General features: G+C 40.1%; 1 protein-coding gene across 1 annotated transcript in view; it reads left to right on the forward strand.

Annotated features, from left to right (window-relative positions):
- Positions 1 to 741: 741 nt before the first annotated feature.
- The window catches only part of LOC145981431 (uncharacterized), a 291,232-nt gene continuing 272,053 nt past the window's right edge, over positions 742 to 19,920 (forward strand). Inside the window, exon 1 of the mRNA XM_083114665.1 lies at positions 742 to 835. Coding sequence (XP_082970791.1) covers positions 742 to 835 — 94 coding nt within the window. The remainder of the gene's footprint in view (positions 836 to 19,920) is intronic.

Genomic DNA, 19,920 nt, shown 5'->3' on the forward strand with positions numbered 1-19,920 from the left:
CATGACGAGCAGTGCATTCGTGTTCAGTTCATTAATATTTAGGTATTTATCCGAAGCGATGATAATGTGTACGTGACAAATATAATTAGGCGAAAATGAAAATCCTTATTATTACAAGTGTATTAAATTAAATGCTAACTTTTTAGAAATTTGTGAATGTATCCTGCGAATCTCATGTGTGAATATTGAGAATATGCATACCAGAGTTCCTCAAAAAGCTTGTTCGGCACGCATTGATTACATTCGAGCCAATCTCTAGTCCATACTTTTATTTTTTTATTTTTAATGAAAGCACAAAGCAGTAATTCTCCTACAACATTCTTCAAATTGCTCGTCCGTCTTTACATTACAGATTGTCTGCTCTGCGCAATGTCTTATGGGAACGAAAGTCTATCAACAAGTACGCTAACAAGCATCGTGTGAGGCGAAGGGTAGCGAGTCCAGCGCCAACTAGGGCATTCCTACTGGAAATCCAGTTCCATGTCATTCAGGGTTAAGAAACGAATGAATGATTTAGTTTTATAAATGAACTAAGGGAATTTTTAACAGGCATTTTCTTGTTAGGAACCTGCCATCCATTTTGTTTAGTTAAGGAGCTTACTCCCATATTGAGTAACGGGCAAAAATACCCTATGTGTTGATGTACACGTAATATAAAAATCAATATCAATCCACCTCCTCCTGAAACACGCAGCTTCGCCTCCTGTCGGATAAAGCCATTCCCTTGGGACATCTTAGAAGATGGCTGCCGACTTGTCCGTTGCGTTTGAAGCAGAGGGTGAACACGCTGCAGTCCTGCGGGTGACGCCGAACACCTGGACCCCAGGAGCTGCAAGTTAATTAAGCGAGTCAATTTACATTTCCGTTCTCATGTTTTCCAGTGATGCCACCTTCTCCTGTCATTAATTTTTATATACTGTAATAGCGAAATTTTGCATGCCCATATTTCAAATGGTGATTTGTTTTTGCTAATTCACTGGTGTGAATGTCTTCTTTAGTAGGTTTCACGTAAAGAAGTTCTTACCAGTAATGAAATATTTGTGTACAAATCTCTCTCTGTAGAACATTGCGTCGCCCAAATAGTTTACATGAGAACTTTTCAACTGGGTTCGATACCTAGTGGAGGCACATAGTGGTTCGCATCTCAATTTAAACTGTAGGTCCAGTCCCGATTAGCCTTTCTGAGCATAAAGTGGGCTAAAAAACGAAACTCAAACTCGACCAGTACTTAACAAACAAGAAACATGTTAATACAATAAGAAATAGTTTATATGGGAGTTGAGAAGAGAGAGAGATATGAGTTGAGAAAAGAGAATATACGAAAGAGATAGATAAATAGACAAAGAAGGGAAGAGATAGGAGATAGAGATACCACGAAAGAGATTAATATACTGAGAACACAATATAGAGAGATATAGATGGGAGTTGAGAAAAAATAGAAGATAAACAGAGAAAGAAGGGGAAAGAGTGATGAGAGAAATAATGAAATTGAACAAACTGAGAAGAGAAGAACATAGGCGTAGCTAGAACTTTATATTTGGATGTAAAAAAAAATGAGGTCTTATACCTTTTTAATAGCATATTTTGCAACACAATCACTTGGCTCTTTAACTGCACTGATGTTTGTAAAGGAATATAAATTCACTAAATGACAGTGTTGAAAATTTCTGAATATATGTAGTAGAAAAAAATCAAATTGCATAGAAATTACACACACAAAAAATGTTCATAACTGTTACAAACAAATACATCAAAATACACGTTATCTATAACAAGAGACGTCTCTCAAAAGGTACAATGTTCTTAAACTCATCAATAACTTCATTTACATCAATAGACTAAGCTTTTTCCTGTTCCACAAATAGCAAGAGCAGGGCTTCCAATCTATCCAGCTTCTGAGTTGCTCTTAATCTAGTTTTAACTTGGGAAAGCTTGGAGAAAGCTCTCTCACACGTGCAGCTTGTCAGAGGTATAGAAGAAAAGCGCTACAGTACAGATCTTCTCTCTCCAATGACATCAAAAAATCGAAAATCTATAGACACTCGTTTCATCAGCGATAATGCACACGTTTGTACCAAGTAATGACATTTTCAACTTCTTACAAACTGCCGCTTATTTTCTCTCTAATTGAAATATCTGTCTTTAATTCTCTTTGATAAAGCAGCCCATTAGGGTGTGCCTAGGCACACCCGGTACACCCCGTAGCTACGCCTATGGAGAAGAATAAATGCGGGAGAGGAAAGAGGGGGGAGGAAAAATAAGTCATACACAGGGGTAAACAGAAAAACAGCGGGAGGGGGGTGAGAGAGAGAGAGATAGAGAGAAACCAGGACTAAGGATAAAGATTGAACTGGGTGAGAGAGAGAGAGCAAGGCTGCTAGAAGAATCGCCTTGCAAAGAAACCACCAGATTCGAGAAGTCGCGAAACAGTTCGACCAAGAGAGTCAACATGAGTGGACTTGAATACTGCCTCAGGGTAAGGGAAGAGCAAGCGCTGAAAGTTTGTCGAGGCGGAGGTCAGCGTGCTTTCACAAGAACCCTTCAAAAGACGAATCTATCGGGAAACTTCGTGTTCCAAACTTCTGAAAGCCCGAAAGGGGACAATGCAGAGAGAGGCATTTCGGGAGATTCTTCTTTGTACTGAAGGGAAGAACCCTGATTAAGCCACAGGATGTTACGGGACTTTTCTTCTTGATATTCTGTTTCATCTTGAGCCTTACATGCTTTGTTTGTATGTTTGAGTTGAGTTCTAAGTCCACTTTATGCACAGATACCGTGGCCTTGCGGTCTAAGGAGTCAGGTTTTGAGCTCGGGGTACGGGACGCGCGCTGGTTCGACTCTCCCGGGGGAATGGCAACAACTTCTATCCTGACATTTCGGACTGTGTATGGGACCGTTGGCCACTCACCATCGTGAGGAAAATGGGGAGCTGCGAACGGTAGTGGAAGCATTTCCTTTAACATTTTTTTAAGGCGTAAATGCCATATAAGTGCTTCCAAGAAAGTATAGCAGACAGTACTTTGCACTAAAGCATTTCATGTAATATTCCTGTTAGCTTTTGCGATTGCGATGTATAATATGTACAGCACGAAAGACACACCGAGTTTCATCATCTATGATTAGCTCACTCATCCCGAAATTAGTAGAGGAAAATAACCAAAGCCGGACCCCCTTCTTGTTTCCGTAAGCAGCTGCTGCCGCGTGGTGACAATGGGCGAAACACGTCAAGAATAACGAAAAAAATTGTGTAGGGAAGTTATCAGCAGTAACGTGCAAGTATCAGGTGCTGTAGCCTGCCATGACTTGTTTTTGGGTGAATGAAAGTTTGTACATCGGTGCACAACAGTGGGAATTTCGCTAATTAAGAGAGAGGTAAGTAGCAATCTTGTTACAATTTAGACACTAGTAAGTATTGTACTTTGAAATTATGGTAATGGTTTGTTTGAAGATACGTGTGGTTTTATTGTATAAACAATAAGACTCCACGAGTAAAATGCCCTAAGTAGGACCCCTCAATGAATGCCTAACATTACAATTGTAATTGAAGCAAAGGGTCGTTACTCGTTAGTAAAGTCCTTTTACATATTGTTTCAGAGGTTCAAGGGAAAAGGCAATGCAGGTGGGAGAAGGTGGGATGTCCAACAAATGGAAAGGGCGATTGACGCAGTTAGGATATTGGTAGTCTATATTATATTACATTTGTACATCTATATTCTTTATGCAAGCTCAATAAATGTAATTCATTTACTACATTTCTTTGCGTCTCTTCCAGTTTTTGGAACTTGTTAAAGGAGGGGTCCGACTTTGGCCATTTTTTCTCCGTTGTTACTTTTCGTCCCTTTTTACAGAAATGCTTGCTGGCAAAGCATCATGCGCTTTAAGGTGGATTAAGTTCATCAAAACGTTAGCAAACATATCAAAGAACCCATTTTATAAAATTTCTAATAGAAATAATATGCCATAATGACACCAGGGATGAAAAGTATTCGAGCACCGCCATTGATTTCTACCTAACACCATGTTACGTTATTCCTCTAAGTTACACAGTTGTCGCCTTTTAAAAATGTGGAGTGATACATTGTTTACATCTCACGTGACCACCATTACATGTACATTCTTGACCTAGAACTCGCTTCTGATTGGTTATGCTACGGAAATAGAACCGATTCTATCCTTGAGAAATGCCATGAAACATGCAATGGCAGCTGAAATGCCGTACGATTTTTCATTTTACACGATAGTATTCTGTAGGGGTGTGCGGGACAGAATTTTTTGGGTCGGGCCGGGATCGGGACGGGAAATTTTTTAAATCCTGACATTCGGGACGGGACCAATTCTCAATTTCCCGAAAATCTTGAAATCTCGAATTCTACACGTCATTTTCACTTTAAGTGATTGTTTCTGCATTTCTGATACAAAAACTAATAATTTCCGATAAGTTCTAGACATTTACAATGCAGAAAACGTCGAGAATTAACGACTTTTTAAAATGACCATTCGGTATTTCCCGACTGCTCGGGATCCCGAAAAGTCGGAAAGTCATTTCCCGAAGTCGGGGTTGTGACGGGATTTTTTTTTCCCAATCCGGTCCCGACTTTTCGGGATCCCGCAAACCCCTAGTATTCTGGCATAAATGCTGAAAAAAATGCTAAGGAAACTGCTTACCCGGTCACGGAAACCTACAACGACTGAGGGTCCGTCGCGCTGGCCACACGTCACCCCGTTTACTTGTTGGATTATCTCCCACCTCGACAGGTAGGAATGAGTCCGGCAGTCGGTATGTAGGCCCTGTCTGTTGCGCCTGCTATTATTGTGCGCACAGATAGGCTAATCAGGACTGGACCTACAGTTTAAATTGAGGTCCGAGCTACAGTGCCACCGGGTATTGAACCCAGGATACCTTCATTACAAGGATACGACGTTGAGGCTTACATGCATGATTAATTATTCTGAATTATACATCCCAGATTATGTAGCTTACAAATAAATTAAAATAGGCTTAATATGAAACTATGTAAGTATCAACAATAGAGAACTAAAAGTGGTAAACATTTGTTATAATGTAGCAATTAATAACTTACTACTACCAATACTGGGAAAAACACTTTTTTTACCTACCATAAGTAGAGCTACGATGACCTGAAAAACCATTGTCTATATTTGATAATTCTCCAGAGTAACTTCTGAACAATTTCTTCAGGATGAAAGAGCTAACCTCGGTGTTTATGCTGAATTGTTTGGCCATTAAGCACCGTAGAAGCAATCCCGACCCTAATAATGATGATGAAAATAGCAAAATATGTCCTTTTTTTCATAATCTTGTGTAGTAGTAGTTGTGCATTTACGTTTTTTCTTGTGTAGTGGTGTTATGTGTTTGTGTGTCTTGTGCAGTAGTTGTGCTGTGTAGTGTGTTTGGGTTTGTCTTGAGTATTAGCTGTGGTGTCTAGTGTGTTTGTGTTTGTATTGTGTAGTAGTTGTGGTGTGCTTGTATGTGGGTTTGTCTTGTGTAGTAGTTGTGCTGTCTAGTGTGTTTGTGTTTATCTTGTGTAGTGTCGGTGGTGTGTATGTATGTATGTGTCTTGTGTTGTAGTTGTGCTGTCTAGTATGTTTGTGTAGTAGTTGTGCTGTCTAGTATGTTTGTTTTGTCTTGCGTAGTAGTTGTGCTGTCTAATTTGTTTGTGTTTGTCTTGTGTAGTAGTTGTGGTGTGTAGTTTGTTTATGTTTATATTGTGTAGTAGTTGTGGTGTGTTTGTGTTTATATTGTGTTATAGTTGCAATGTGTTTGTGTGTGTCTTGTGTAGTAGTTGTGCTGTCTAATGTGTTTGTGTTCGTCTTGTGTAGTAATTGTGCTGTCTAATGTGTTTGTGTTTGTCGTCTGTAGTAGTTCCTCCATTCATATTGGGGGTTAGGCGTAGAGCTGACAACTCTGCACTGTAAAAAAAAAAATCAAGAAACAGCAATATAAGGCCATGGATGTTCCCAAGGTAAAATATTCCGGAGATAAAATAGTCGCCCGTTCGGTGGGGACTTCTTTGGGAGGTCCCTGGACTAAGGAAAAGATCTACATTAGGAATAAGGATATTAAATTAGGCACCTGGAATGTTCTGAGCCTTTACCGGCCTGGGGCATTTCAGTGTACAGTTAATGAGATAGTTAAGTATAAATTAGATGTAGTAGCTGTCCAGGAAGTTAGGTGGCCAGGAGAAGGGAATTGTAAAACTAAAAATTATACTTTTTTTATGGTGGTACTGAAAATCATAATTTTGGAACAGGCTTTTTCATAAATAATAGAATTATCTCGGCTCTTAAAACAGTAGAATTTGTTAATGATAGGATATCATATGCAGTTTTACAGGGTAGGTGGTGTAAAATTATTTTCATAAACATACATGCACCAACGGAAGATAAAGATGATAATACTAAAGACGATTTTTTATGCAGAGTTAGAACAGGTCTTTGATAAATTTTCTCAGTATGATATGAAAATTCTGTTAGGTGACTGTAATGCACAGATTGGCAAAGAAGATACATTTAAACCCACGATTGGTAAAGAAAGTCTTCATGAATTAAGTAATGATAATGGTATAAGATTGATTACTTTTGCAACCTCAAAGAATTTAATTGTGAAAAGTACCACTTTTAAACAAAAAGATATCCATAAATATACCTGGTCTTCTCCAGATGGTAACACTCATAATCAGTAAAAAAAAAAAAGTAAAGTGTTCCCCTGTGCATAGCACCACGCCATGAAGGCGTATAGGGGGTGTGGGGGTAACGCCCCACACTTTCTTGATCCGGTCGTAAGTGGGGGTGATGTGATCAGCATCACGCCCCTGACCGCCTTTACCCCCCAGGGTTTCCCCCAGGTACCCATGTTATTCGACGCTGGGTGGGCGCCGGGGCCGCTTTCACCGTTAGAAAAGTTCCCGGATTTGAACCGGCCGGGGATCGAACCCGGGACCTTGAGCATGGTAGTCAGACGCGTTACCGACTGAGCCACCGCGGATAGATCATATTCTCATTGATATGAGAAGGAATACTAGTATAATTGACGTTCGTACACATAGAGGTGCTGACTGTGCCAGTGACCATTATTTAGTAATTGCTAAATTAAGAGAAAGACTCTCAGTGATAAATCATAAGCAACAAAATCTAAAAGTTCTAAAATTTGATACAGGAAAGTTTACTGATGAAAGAATTAAGAAAGATTACCAAATTAAACTGTCAAATAGATTTGATGTTTTGCAGGGTTTAAATGATGATGAAAATATAAATGAAACAGACGTAAATAAGAATTGGGAGCACATACTTAATGCAATAGAATCAGCAGCTAAAGAAAGTATAGGATACCATAAACCGAGAAAAAGTAAGCCGTGGTTTGATAATGAATGTCATAATCTAATAGAAATAAGAAATCAGGCTAGACTTAGGTGGTTAAATAACTCTGATGATACAAATCAAAACAATTATAATAGAATAAAGCGAGAAGTTAACCGCACGTTTAAAAGTAAAAAAAGAGATTACTTGAAAAGCAAAAATAACGAAATTGAAACTAACAGCAAAAATAAAAATATCAGAGATTTATATAAAGGTGTAAATGAGTTTAGAAAGGGGTGGCAACCTAAAGTAAACTTGATAAAAGATAAAGACGGTGATTTTCTAGCTGACCCAAGCGATATTCTAAATAGATGGAAGAACTACTTTAATGACCTTTTAAATGTCCACGTAGGAGATAAATCAGAAGTAAATGAAGTACACACAGCAGAACCTTTAGTTCCATAACCTAACTTGACTGAAGTTAAAGATGCTATTAAAAGGCTAAAGAATAACAAATCACCTGGCATTGATTTAATACCAGCTGAGTTAATTAAATATGGTGGAAATTTATTAATATGTCAAATTCATAAATTAATTTGTTTTATATGGTATAAAGAAGAAATCCCTCAACAGTGGAAAGAATACACAATTGTTCCTGTGTTTAAAAAAGGTGATAAAATGAACTGCAATAATTACCGTGGAATTTCTCTACTCTCAACAACATACAAAATATTGTCTAACATTCTTTTAACAAGACTAACCCCATATGCTAATGAAATTATAGGTGATTATCAATGTGGATTTAAACGTAACAGATCAACTACAGATCAAATTTTTCACATCAGACAGACACTTGAAAAAAAGTGGGAATATAATCAAAATGTCCATCAGCTATTCATTGATTTAAAAAAAGCATATGATTCGGTCAAAAGAGATAAATTATATAATATATTAGTAGAGTTTGGAATACCTAAGAAGCTTGTTAGTATGATAAAAATATGCACCAGTGAAACAGAAAGTAAAATTCGTGTGGGTATTAATATGTCTGACAAATTTACAATTCATGATGGGTTAAAACAAGGAGATGCATTATCTCCATTGCTCTTTAATTTTGCCTTAGAATATGCTGTAAGGAAGGTAAAAGAAACTAAAGAAGGACTAAAATTAAATGGTGTGACTCAGTTGTTAGCATATGCAGATGATGTAGACTTACTGGGGGATGATGTGAATACAATTAAGAATAATGCTAAAATATTTTTCAAAACTGCTAAAGAGATAGGTTTGGAAGTTAACAAAGAGAAAACTAAATATATGCTTACAGGCTGAAACCAAGTGTTAGGTAATAATCAAAATCTAATTATTGATAACAACTCGTTTGAACCAGTTTCCAAATTCAAATACTTAGGAGTAATATTAACAAATGGAAATTATATTAAAGAGGAAATAAAAAGTAGGCTTAATTCAGGAAATGCATGTTACCTCTCTCTTCATAAACTTTTGTCTTCTCGTTTAATATCTAAGAAACTAAAAGTTAAAATATACAAAACCGTAATTTTGCCTGTAGTATTATATGGGTGTGAAACTTGGTCCCTTACATTGAAAGAGGAACGTAAATTGAGAGTATTTGAAAATAGGATCCTTAGGAAAATATTTGGACCTAAAAGGGATGAGGAGACAGGTGAGTGGAGATGGTTACATAATTTAGAACTACATAATTTGTATTCATGTCCAGATATTATTAGAATAATTAAATCAAGAAGACTTAGGTGGGCAGGCCATGTGGCACGAATGGGAGAGGAAAGAGGAGTTTACAGGATTCTTGTTGGGAAACCTGATGGTAAGAGACCTGTAGGAAGGCCAAGACGAAGATGGAGGGACAACGTTGAGATGGACCTAAGGGAAATCGGTAGAGATGGAAAAGAGTATATAGAACTTGCTCAAGATAGGGAAAGATGGAAGTCCTGTGTTGCTGCAGCCATGAACCTTCGGGTTTAAGAAGGCTAGGGAGTTAGTTAGTTAGTTAGAAGCAAGTGATATAATCTGTGAGTAAAAAATGAAGATGATGCATATTATAAATGCTCAAATTGCTGGACTTTTATTATGTCTCCAGTAGCGTATTCTAATTGCGCATTAAGTAAGGCGAGTTCAAAGTTCCACTTGTTACACATATAATTTTTTCACCCTATAATTTATTGCTATTATAAGTAACTTTGGTTTTAGTTTTAGTTACTCAATGTTCAAAATGCTATTTCGCATCAAATATAGCTCGTAGTTCAAATTTATTGACAACGATATATTCTTGTCATGTTTATTGGTTAAAAACCAATAAGTAACCTTTGAAATTTTTATGATACGTTTTCCATTCATGAATTCTAAGTCAGATATCCAGGAAAGTTCTCTCAAGGGATCCGATACTGTTCCTAGAACCTTTTCTCAAATGAGCCGATGTTGTTCCTAGAAAGTTTTCTCAAGAGCGCCAATGTTGCTACTAGAATGGTACCTCAAAGGAGTCTATGATTTTTCTAGAACGTTCTCTAAAAGTACCAATTTTGTTCTAGAACGGAGTCTCAAGGGAGCCGATGTTGTTCGTAGAATGGTGACTTAAGATAGCCGATGATGTTGCTGAACGTTCTCTCAAGGAAACCAATGTTGTTCTCAAGAAAGTTGCGTCAAGGGAGCTGAAGTTGTTCATAGAACATTATCTGAAAGGAGCTGAAGTTGTTCCTACAACATTATCTGAAAGGAGCTGAAGTTGCTCCTAGATCGTTGTATTAAGGGAGCCGATGCTGTTCCTAGCGCGTTGTCTCAAGGGAGTTGATGTTGTTCCTAGAGCGTTGTCCCAAGGGAGTTGATGTTGTTCCTAGAGCGCTATCTCAAGGGAGTCGATGCTGTTCCTAAAGCGTTGTCTTAAAGAGTTGATGTTGTTCCTAGAGCGATGTCTCAAAGGAGTCGATGCTGTTCCTAAAGCGTTGTCCCAAAGGAGTTGATGTTGTTCCTAGAGCGTTGTCTCAAGGAAGTTGATGTTATTCTTAGAGCGTTGTGTTAAGGGAGCCGATGCTGTTCCTAGAGCGTTGTCTCAAGGGAGTTGATATTGTTCCTAGAGCGTTGTCTCATAGGAATCGATGCTGTTCCTAGAGCGTTGTCTAAATGGAGTTGATGTTGTTCCTAGAGCGTTGTCTCAAGGGAGTTGATGTTGTTCCTAGAGCGTTGTCTCAAGGGAGTTGATGTTGTTCCTAGAGCGCTATCTCAAGGGAGTCGATGCTGTTTTTAAAGCGTTGTCTTAAAGAGTTGATGTTGTTCCTAGAGCGATGTCTCAAAGGAGTAGATGCTGTTCCGAGTGTTGTCTCAAGGAAGTTGATGTTGTTCTTAGAGCGTTGTGTTAAGGGAGCCGATGCTGTTCCTAGAGCGTTGTCTGAAGAGAGTTGATGTTGATCCTAGAAGGTTGTGTCATAGGAATCGATGTTGTTCCTAGAGCGTTGTCTGAAAGGAGTAGGTGCTGTTTCTAGAGCGTTGTCTGAAAAGTGTAGATGCTGTTCCTAAAGCGTTGTCACAAAGGAGTTGATGTTGTTCCTACAGCGTTGTCTCAAAGAAGTAGATGCTGTTCCTAGAGCGTTGTCTCAAAGGAGTAGATGCTGTTCCTAGAGCGTTGTCTCAAGGGAGTTGATGTTCTTCCTAAAGCGTTGGGAGTCGATGTTGTTTCTAGAGCGTTGTCTCAAAGGAGTAGATGCTGTTCCTAGAGCGTTGTCTCAAAAGAGTCGTTGTTGTTCCTAGAGCGTTGTCTCAAGGGAGTCGATGCTGTTCCTAAAGCGTTGTCTTAAAGAGTTGATGTTGTTCCTAGAGCGATGTCTCAAAGGAGTCGATGCTGTTCCTAGAGCGTTGTCCCAAAGGAGTTGATGTTGTTCCTAGAGCCTTGTCTCAAGGAAGTTGATGTTGTTCTTAGAGCGTTGTGTTAAGGGAACCGATGCTGTTCCTAGAGCGTTGTCTGAAGAGAGTTGATGTTGTTCCTAGAGGGTTGTGTCATAAGAATCGATGCTGTTCCTAGAGCGTTGTCTCAAAGAAGTCGATGCTGTTCCTAGAGCGTTTTCTCAAGGGAGTTGATATTGTTCCTAGAGCGTTGTCTCATAGGAATCGAGGCTGTTCCTAGAGCGTTGTCTCAAAGGAGTAAATGCTGTTCCTAGAGCAATGTCTCAAAGAAGTGGATGCTGTGCCTAGAGCGTTGTCTCAAAGGAAGTTGATATTGTTCCTAGAGCGTTGTCTCAAAGGAGTAGATGCTGTTCCTTGAGCGTTGTCTTAAAGGAGTTGATGTTGTTCCTAGAGCGTTGTCTCAAGGAAGTTGATGGTGTTCTTAGAGCGTTGTATTAAGGGAGTGAGATATTGTTTCTAGAGCGTTGTCTCAAGGGAGTTGATGTTGTTCCTAGAGCGTTGTCTCAAAGGAGTCGGTGCTGTTTCTAGAGCGTTGTCTCAAAGGAGTCAATGTTCTTCCTAGAGTGTTGTCTCAAAGGAGTAGATGCTCTTCCTAGAGCTTTGTCTCAAAGGAGTCGTTGTTGTTCCTAGTGCGTTGTCTCAAAGGAATAGATGTTGTTCCTAGAGCGTTGTCTCAAAGCAGTCGTTGTTGTTCCTAGAGCGTTGTCTCAAAGGTGTAGATGCTGTTCCTAGAGCGTTGTTTCAAAGGAATTGATGTTGATCCTAGAGCGTTGTCTGAAAGGAGTCGATGTTGTTCCTAGACCGTTGTCTCAAAGGAGTCGATGCTGTTCCTAAAGCGTTGTCTCAAAGGAGTCGATGTTGTTCCTAGAGCGTTGTCTCAAATGAGTAGATGCTGTTCCTAAAGCGTTGTCTCAAAGGAGTCGATGTTGTTCCTAAAGCGTTGTCTCGAAGCAGTAGATGCTGTTCCTAGAGCGTCGTCTCAAAGGAGTAGATGCTGTTCCTAGAGCGATGTCTCAAAGGAGTAGATGTTGTTCCTAGAGCGTTGTCTCAAAGGAGTCGATGTTATTCCTGGAGCGTTGTTTCAAAGGAGTAGATGCTGTTCCTAGAGCGTTGTCTGGAAGGAGTAGATCCTATTCCTAGAGCGTTATTTCTAAGGAGTTGATGTTGTTCCTAGAGCGTTGTCTCAATGGAGTCGATGTGGTTCCTAGAGCGTTGTCTGAAAGGAGTAGGTGCTGTTTCTAGAGCGTTGTCTGAAAAGTGTAGATGCTGTTCCTAAAGCATTGTCACAAAGGAGTCGATGTTGTTCATAAAGCGTTGCCTCAAAGGAGTAGATGCTGTTCCTAGAACGTTGTCTCAAAGGAGTAGATGCTGTTCCTAGAGCGTTGTCTCAAAGGAGTAGATGTTGTTCCTAGAGCGTTGTCTCAAAGGAGTTGATGTTGTTAATAAAGCGTTGTCTCAAAGGAGTCGATGTTGTTTCTAGAGCGTTGTCTCAAAGGAGTAGATGCTGTTCCTAGAGCGTTGTTTCAAAAGGGTCGTTGTTGTTCCTAGAGCGTTGTCTCAAGGGAGTCGATGCTGTTCCTAAAGCGTTGTCTTAAAGAGTTGATGTTGTTCCCAGAGCGATGTCTCAAAGGAGTCGATGCAGTTCCTAGAGCGTTGTCTCAAAGGAGTTGATGTTGTTCCTAGAGCCTTGTCTCAAGGAAGTTGATGTTGTTCTTAGAGCGTTGTGTTAAGGGAACCGATGCTGTTCCTAGAGCGTTGTCTGAAGAGAGTTGATGTTGTTCCTAGAGGGTTGTGTCATAGGAATCGATGCTGTTCCTAGAGCGTTGTCTCAAAGAAGTCGATACTGTTCCTAGAGCGTTTTCTCAAGGGAGTTTATATTGTTCCTAGAGCGTTGTCTCATAGGAATCGAGGCTGTTCCTAGAGCGTTGTCTCAAAGGAGTAAATGCTGTTCCTAGAGCGATGTCTCAAAGAAGTGGATGCTGTGCCTAGAGCGTTGTCTCAAAGGAAGTTGATATTGTTCCTAGAGCGTTGTCTCAAAGGAGTAGATGCTGTTCCTAGAGCGTTGTCTCAAAGGAGTAGATGCTGTTCTTAGATCATTGTCTCACAGGAGTAGATGCTGTTCCTAGAGCGTTGTCTCAAAGGAGTAGATGCTGTTCCTAGAGCGTTGTCTCAGAGAAGTTGATGTTGTTCCTGGAGCGTTGTCTCAAAGGAGTCAATGTTGTTTCTAGAGCGTTGTCTCAAAGGAGTAGATGCTGTTCCTAGATCGTTGTCTGAAAGGAGTAGATGCTGTTCCTAGAGCGTTGTTTCAAAGGAGTTGATGTTGTTCTTAAGCGTTGTCTCAAAGGAGTAGATGCTGTTCCTTGAGCGTTGTCTCAAAGGAGTCGGTGCTGTTCCTAGAGCGTTGTCTCAAAGGAGCCGATTCTGTTCCTAGAGCGTTGTCTCAAAGGAGTTGATGTTGTTCCTAGAGCGTTGTCTCAAAGGAGTAGATGCTGTTCCTAGAGCGTTGTCTCAAAGGAGTAGATGCTGTTCTTAGATCATTGTCACACAGGAGTAGATGCTGTTCCTAGAGCGTTGTCTCAAAGGAGTAGATGCTGTTCCTAGATCGTTGTCTGAAAGGAGTAGATGCTGTTCCTAGAGCGTTGTTTCAAAGGAGTTGATGTTGTTCTTAAGCGTTGTCTCAAAGGAGTAGATGCTGTTCCTTGAGCGTTGTCTCAAAGGAGTCGGTGCTGTTTCTAGAGCGTTGTCTCAAAGGAGCCGATTCTGTTCCTAGAGCGTTGTCTCAAAGGAGTTGATGTTGTTCCTAGAGCGTTGTCTCAAGGTAGTTGATGGTGTTCTTAGAGCGTTGTATTAAGGGAGTGAGATATTGTTTCTAGAGCGTTGTCTCAAGGGAGTTGATGTTGTTCCTAGAGCGTTGTCTTAAAGGAGTCGGTGCTGTTTCTAGAGCGTTGTCTCAAAGGAGTCAATGTTCTTCCTAGAGTGTTGTCTCAAAGGAGTAGATGTTCTTCCTAGAGCTTTGTCTCAAAGGAGTCGTTGTTGTTCCTAAAGCGTTGTCTCAAAGGAGTCGATGTTGTTCCTAGAGCGTTGTCTCAAATGAGTAGATGTTGTTCCTAGAGCGTTGTCTCGAAGGAGTAGATGCTGTTCCTAAAGCTTTGTCTCAAAGGAGTCGATGTTGTTCCTAAAGCGTTGTCTCAAAGGAGTAGATGCTGTTCCTAGAGCGTTCTCTGAAAGGAGTAGATGCTGTTACTAAACCGTTGTCTCAAAGGAGTCGATATTGTTCCTAGAGCGTTGTCTCAGAGGAGTAGATGCTGTTCCTAAAGCGTTATCTCAAAGGAGTCGATGTTGTTCCTAAAGCGTTGTCTCGAAGTAGTAGATGCTGTTCCTAGAGCGTCGTCTCAAAGGAGTAGATGCTGTTCCTAGAGCGTTGTCTCAAAAGAGTAGATGTTGTTCCTAGAGCGTTGTCTCAAAGGAGTCGATGTTATTCCTAGAGCGTTGCTTCAAAGGAGTAGATGCTGTTCTTAGAGCGTTGTCTGAAAGGAGTAGATCCTATTCCTAGAGCGTTGTTTCAAAGGAGTTGATGTTGTTCCTAGAGCGTTGTCTCAATGGAGTCAATGTTGTTCCTAGAGCGTTGTCTCAATGGAGTAGGTGCTGTTTCTAGAGCGTTGTCTGAAAAGTGTAGATGCTGTTCCTAAAGCGTTGTCACAAAGGAATCGATGTTGTTCCTAAAGCGTTGTCTCAAAGGAGTAGATGCTGTTCCTAGAGCGTTGTCTCAAAGGAGTAGATGCTGTTCCTAGAGCGTTGTCTCAAAGGAGTTGATGTTGTTCCTAAAGCGTTGTCTCAAAGGAGTCGATGTTGTTTCTAGAGCGTTGTCTAAAAGGAGTAGATGCTGTTTCTAGAGCGTTGTCTCAAAAGAGTCGTTGTTCCTAGAGCGTTGTCTCAAAGGAGTCGATGCTGTTCCTAGAGAGTTGTCTCAAACTAGTAGATGCTGTTCCTAGAGCGTTGTCTCAAAGGAGTCGATGCTGTTCACGTTGCAAATGAGATTGCCACTCGCTTCAGCACACACTCCTCTAAAGACAAATTGTAGAGAGAAGTAGCTCCCAAGGGTCACTCGCCAGATGATCTCTCATTTAGTATTGCGAATTCAATCCCGTAACCAGACTTCAAATCCCACATAAATGTTTCATCGTGTCTTAATCATTTCCTGAATTTGTTCCTCGTGTGCATTGTCGATATTCAACATTCCACGAATAGGAAATAATGTAAAATATGTAAATTTCTTAAATGTACCCAAGATCGTAATGAACGTTTATAGCCATGGATAATAATGCATTATGATGCCCTGCTTTTCATTATTACAACCCGAGACACAATGCTCCCAGACGAAAAGATCAAAGAACATGCAGATATTTCACAAGTAATTTTCTTTCTTGTTACTTAATATTAAATTAGCAGATGCTAAAAGTAAAACTAATCAAACATTTACTTTAAGTAAACCTACGAGAAGCCAATTGAATATTTTCTGTTTTTCAATAAAACTTCATAAAAATCTAATATTAATTGTACCTAGTCTGGTCATAAATACTGTTAAAAACTTTTGTCTTGGACTGTACAACCGGTAGTCAAGCTCATAAACCATGCTGGCGCTGCTGCAGATCACTCCTGACCATTGTGTGTTCAGCTGTGAAAGAGTTAGCGTGTATTTTCTTGTGCTTAGCATGGAGTGGGGCGAATATGAAAACAAAGTAGCCGTAATTGCTATGCATATGGTTGGGAAGTCAGTCACTGAGATTTTCCAACCCCTAAAAATCCCCAAGATCAGCAAAAGGTTTGATATCAGACAATATAGAGATTCACTGAGAGTGGTAGCATGAGAGATCGCGCAAGAGTTGGTCGACTTCACACCGTATGAACAGCTGCGGCTGTTAAAGCAGTGATGGCTCGCATCCGCCGAATTCCCATCCGGAAGCAAGTGATAATGGCAGAGGAGCTGAACATTTCACAACAATCAGTATTCATGGCACTAAATGAAGACTTTGGAATTGGAGCTTACGGGTGGAGTACTGGAAATTTCCTGACGACACAAATGAAGAAGCAGAGGGAACTGAAATCGAGACGGCTCCTGCAGTGGCCAGTGGGCATTGCAGGATTCTCTTCACTGATAAGAAATTGTTCACCACTAAGTAAAATTTTAACCGCCAAAATGAAAGGGTGTATGCTTCAAACTCTTGAAAAGCTTGTGAGAGAGTTCCCAAAAATCAGAGACGCCACCAGCCCTCCTCAGTCATGGTTTGGTGCGGAGTGAGCTATGAGAGTTCCATCAGGCTTCATTTTTGAGAAAAGGGCTTAAAAGCCGTGCGAAAGTGTATGTGGAAAGTGTCCTGGACCCTCTCGTGACATTGATGAACCAAACATTGTTTCACAATGAATCCTGGAAGTTCAAGAAATATTCTGGCCCAGCTCATAAGGCAAGGAAGACGCGACTGTGACTGGAGACCAGTGTACTCGATTTCTTCTCCACTTTTTATTGGCAATCTGATAGCCATGATCTCAGTACCTTGGACTACAAACTGTGCCCAGAGGTACAGGGGACTGTCTGCAAGAAGAGGCGCCCTATAATTGAAAGTTAAAAGCGCTCCTTGGTAGCAGCAGGGGCGGACTTTCCAATCAAGACCATCCGTGCGGCCAGGGAGACTTCGAGCCTGTGCGAGGGCGAGAAGTGTACATTTTGAAAACTGATTGGTGCTATTTATGTGTAATATATGTAAGTGTAACATACTAAAAGAACATTTAAAAATCTGAAACCATATTCAATTTATTCACAAAATAGTGTGCAACAGTATTTATGGCCAGACTAGGTACAATATGGTTCTTTCCAACAGATTTTTCATTGCTCACTTCTATTTCTACTAGACATGGCAAAGTCATTAGACATAAATATTTGTGTGAACTACAATTAGGCATTTAAAGACAGTGTTAAAAGTTGAAAAAAGAACACCCCTTTGCACATAACATGGACTTTCGATGTCCCAGCCACGATTTGCTCGGGACACTAGACTGTGTTAAAGCTTAGACAGTCTCGGGCAAATCCGGAATGTAGATCTTTCTATGAAAAAATTAGCTTACTTTCGTTTGCTCTTTTTGAAAATTGCAACAGGTATTTTAACTTGCAAATTAATTACTGCTAACTCTGAAATTTAATTTTCTTTACCATTCTAGTAGTCAAAAACAGGATCATGTACATTTTACTTACGAAGCACGCCCAAATCGTTGCTGCGACGAAAAGAAGACAACGAAGACATTTTAGCTTCTATTCTGTGGGTGAGTTCACGCACAGCTCTTTAGAAGAAAAGAAAATATAAGAGCATTCGAGATAGACAGCATATCATGGCAACAAGCAACAATGCTTACTTTTACAAGTTCAGAAGCGGTTATCACAATAATATGCCTCAACGATCATTGTTGCATACCATGGAAGCTAATGGGCATTTGAAACACATCCGACACACACTTATATCCAGGGGGGATTTGTCACTAGGCTATCTTAGGCTATAGCCTAGGGGCCGTAAGTCCAGGAGGTCGCACAGAAATACGTTGAAGTAATAAACACAATCGGCTATTAAAATTCCTTAATATTGTGATTATAGTAAAATAAAACAAAATTCCTTTTACTTGTTTATTTCATGAAATAATGTAGTGTTTAAATACCTTCGTACATCATAATCCTATTTTCAGAGGTTGCACAACAGTGTTCGAATATAAACGATTGTCCTTCGAAGAAAGGAATGGAAGCATTTTAAATACCAACAATTAAGAGTCAAGTGGATATTGACAGTTGAAATCAACATCCATTTTTCTCAGTTTGAGGCCAGTGTGACTACCGTAATGTAGAGTCGTTTTTTTTTTTAATGTGTATGCAGTATGAGTGTTGTGTGTTGAAATGCATGGTGCAAGTGGTGCTTTAAAACCAAAACGAAGTTTAATAAATAATTGTTAATCACATACCGGGTGGCCAGAATTAAAGTTACCCAACTCAGAGCCCTCTGTAGCCTGTTTGAGGCATCGAAGAACTCTCAAATTTGGTGAATCCACTATGCAGACCATAGGAAAGAGGATTGCGATAGAAGTTCAATTTTCCGCCACCAGGTTGAAATGTGGCGCTATACTTCCATGATGGGTTGTACAAATAATCACGTAAAGTGATTTAGCTGAGTTATTAATTAGAAAGACATTTGTTAGTGGCTGGAAGTTACGAGAAAATAATCTCTCGTTTATTACAAGATTGCAAGGTAAAGGGAAATCCATAACCAATTGGAGAAGTTTACGTCATTATTACAACCCATCATGAAAGTACAGCGCCACATTTCAACCTACTGGCGGAAAATTGAACATTTTTTTTTATCGCCACGCTCTTACCCATGGTCTGCATACTGGATTCACCAATGCCTCACGATACCTCAAACAGACTACAGAGAGCTCTGAGTTGGGTAACTTTAATTCTGGCCACCCGGTATGTCTGTATTTTAAAGTTTAATACGGGGCGTGCAATAAGTGGAGGTGAAATACCATGATAACTAAATAATAATAATGATAATCATGATGATGATGATGGTGTCGTCAGAGCTCAAAGGGTAGTGGAGGAACCCAAATTTTATAACCCCCCCCCCCCTGCTTATATCCAGTGCTCGAAGTGGAAATTCCTAGTCGGGTCGAGATTGGGAATAAGATACCCCTCTCTGAAATGTAGTGTTCGCCACTGGTGACCTCTATGTGATGTGAAACTTTGTGAGTTGACACACCATATACCTAATTACTTATACCCTATATGTGGAGCCGGCTCCCGTAGCGGAGTGGTTAGTACATCGCGTGAGGGCGCCAAGGGATGTTTGTGAGTGTCCATTCATCAATTCCATTATGTCATAACATCACATCATCTTTGCAAATTAGCCAAAAGTGGCACAAAAGCAAGGTAGATTGATTTCGATCAGATTGATGTAAATAAATAATTTATAGAATAATGTACATAAGGATTTTATAGATCAGAATCGCTTTTAGTAAAAATACAATAGTTTCGTAATCATTTAATAGTGGTTATCGTGTAAAGACCAAATATTTGGGGGATCGTTGATAGGCTATGACAGCCTCTGGCCACTCGCTTGCTAAGCGAGAGGAACATAAGGGGTAAGGGGTGACACCCCTGATATATGAAGCACTAAACACAATTTCTTATAAAAACACTTCTATCGACTGGACAGGTAGGGTGAGGAAAGACATAAGGAATGTTCGTTTATCTGTAGCTCTGCTGCAATCTCATCTCCGCTGGTCCTCGTTCTGACGTGGCCCTACTCTGCAATAAAACGGACGAGGGAGCAACTCCGGGCTCCAAAGTCTGTACTTTCGTAGACCGATATTCTAAACGATAAACTTTAACTTCTCGATCGTTCGATTACTCCTTTATTCAAACTTATGGCAACTGTGGAGCTCTCTCGCGATAACTGGATTCAATGCAAACTGAGAGCAACTAGAAACGAAGTTCTTTTGTAACTACTTCATCTGACGGAAGAAAACCAAGAAAGAGATTTTCTCCCGCGACCTGTTTAAATGAAATTCGAACTATCGGCCGTTAAGACAGTTGACTCGATCGTGTCCTTCTGCAACGGCGATTCTAAGGAAAAACGCTGATTT

The sequence above is a fragment of the Lepisma saccharinum genome, chromosome 29 (genome assembly GCF_977018435.1).
Source record: "Lepisma saccharinum chromosome 29, izLepSacc3.1, whole genome shotgun sequence".
Lineage (NCBI taxonomy): Eukaryota > Metazoa > Arthropoda > Insecta > Zygentoma > Lepismatidae > Lepisma > Lepisma saccharinum.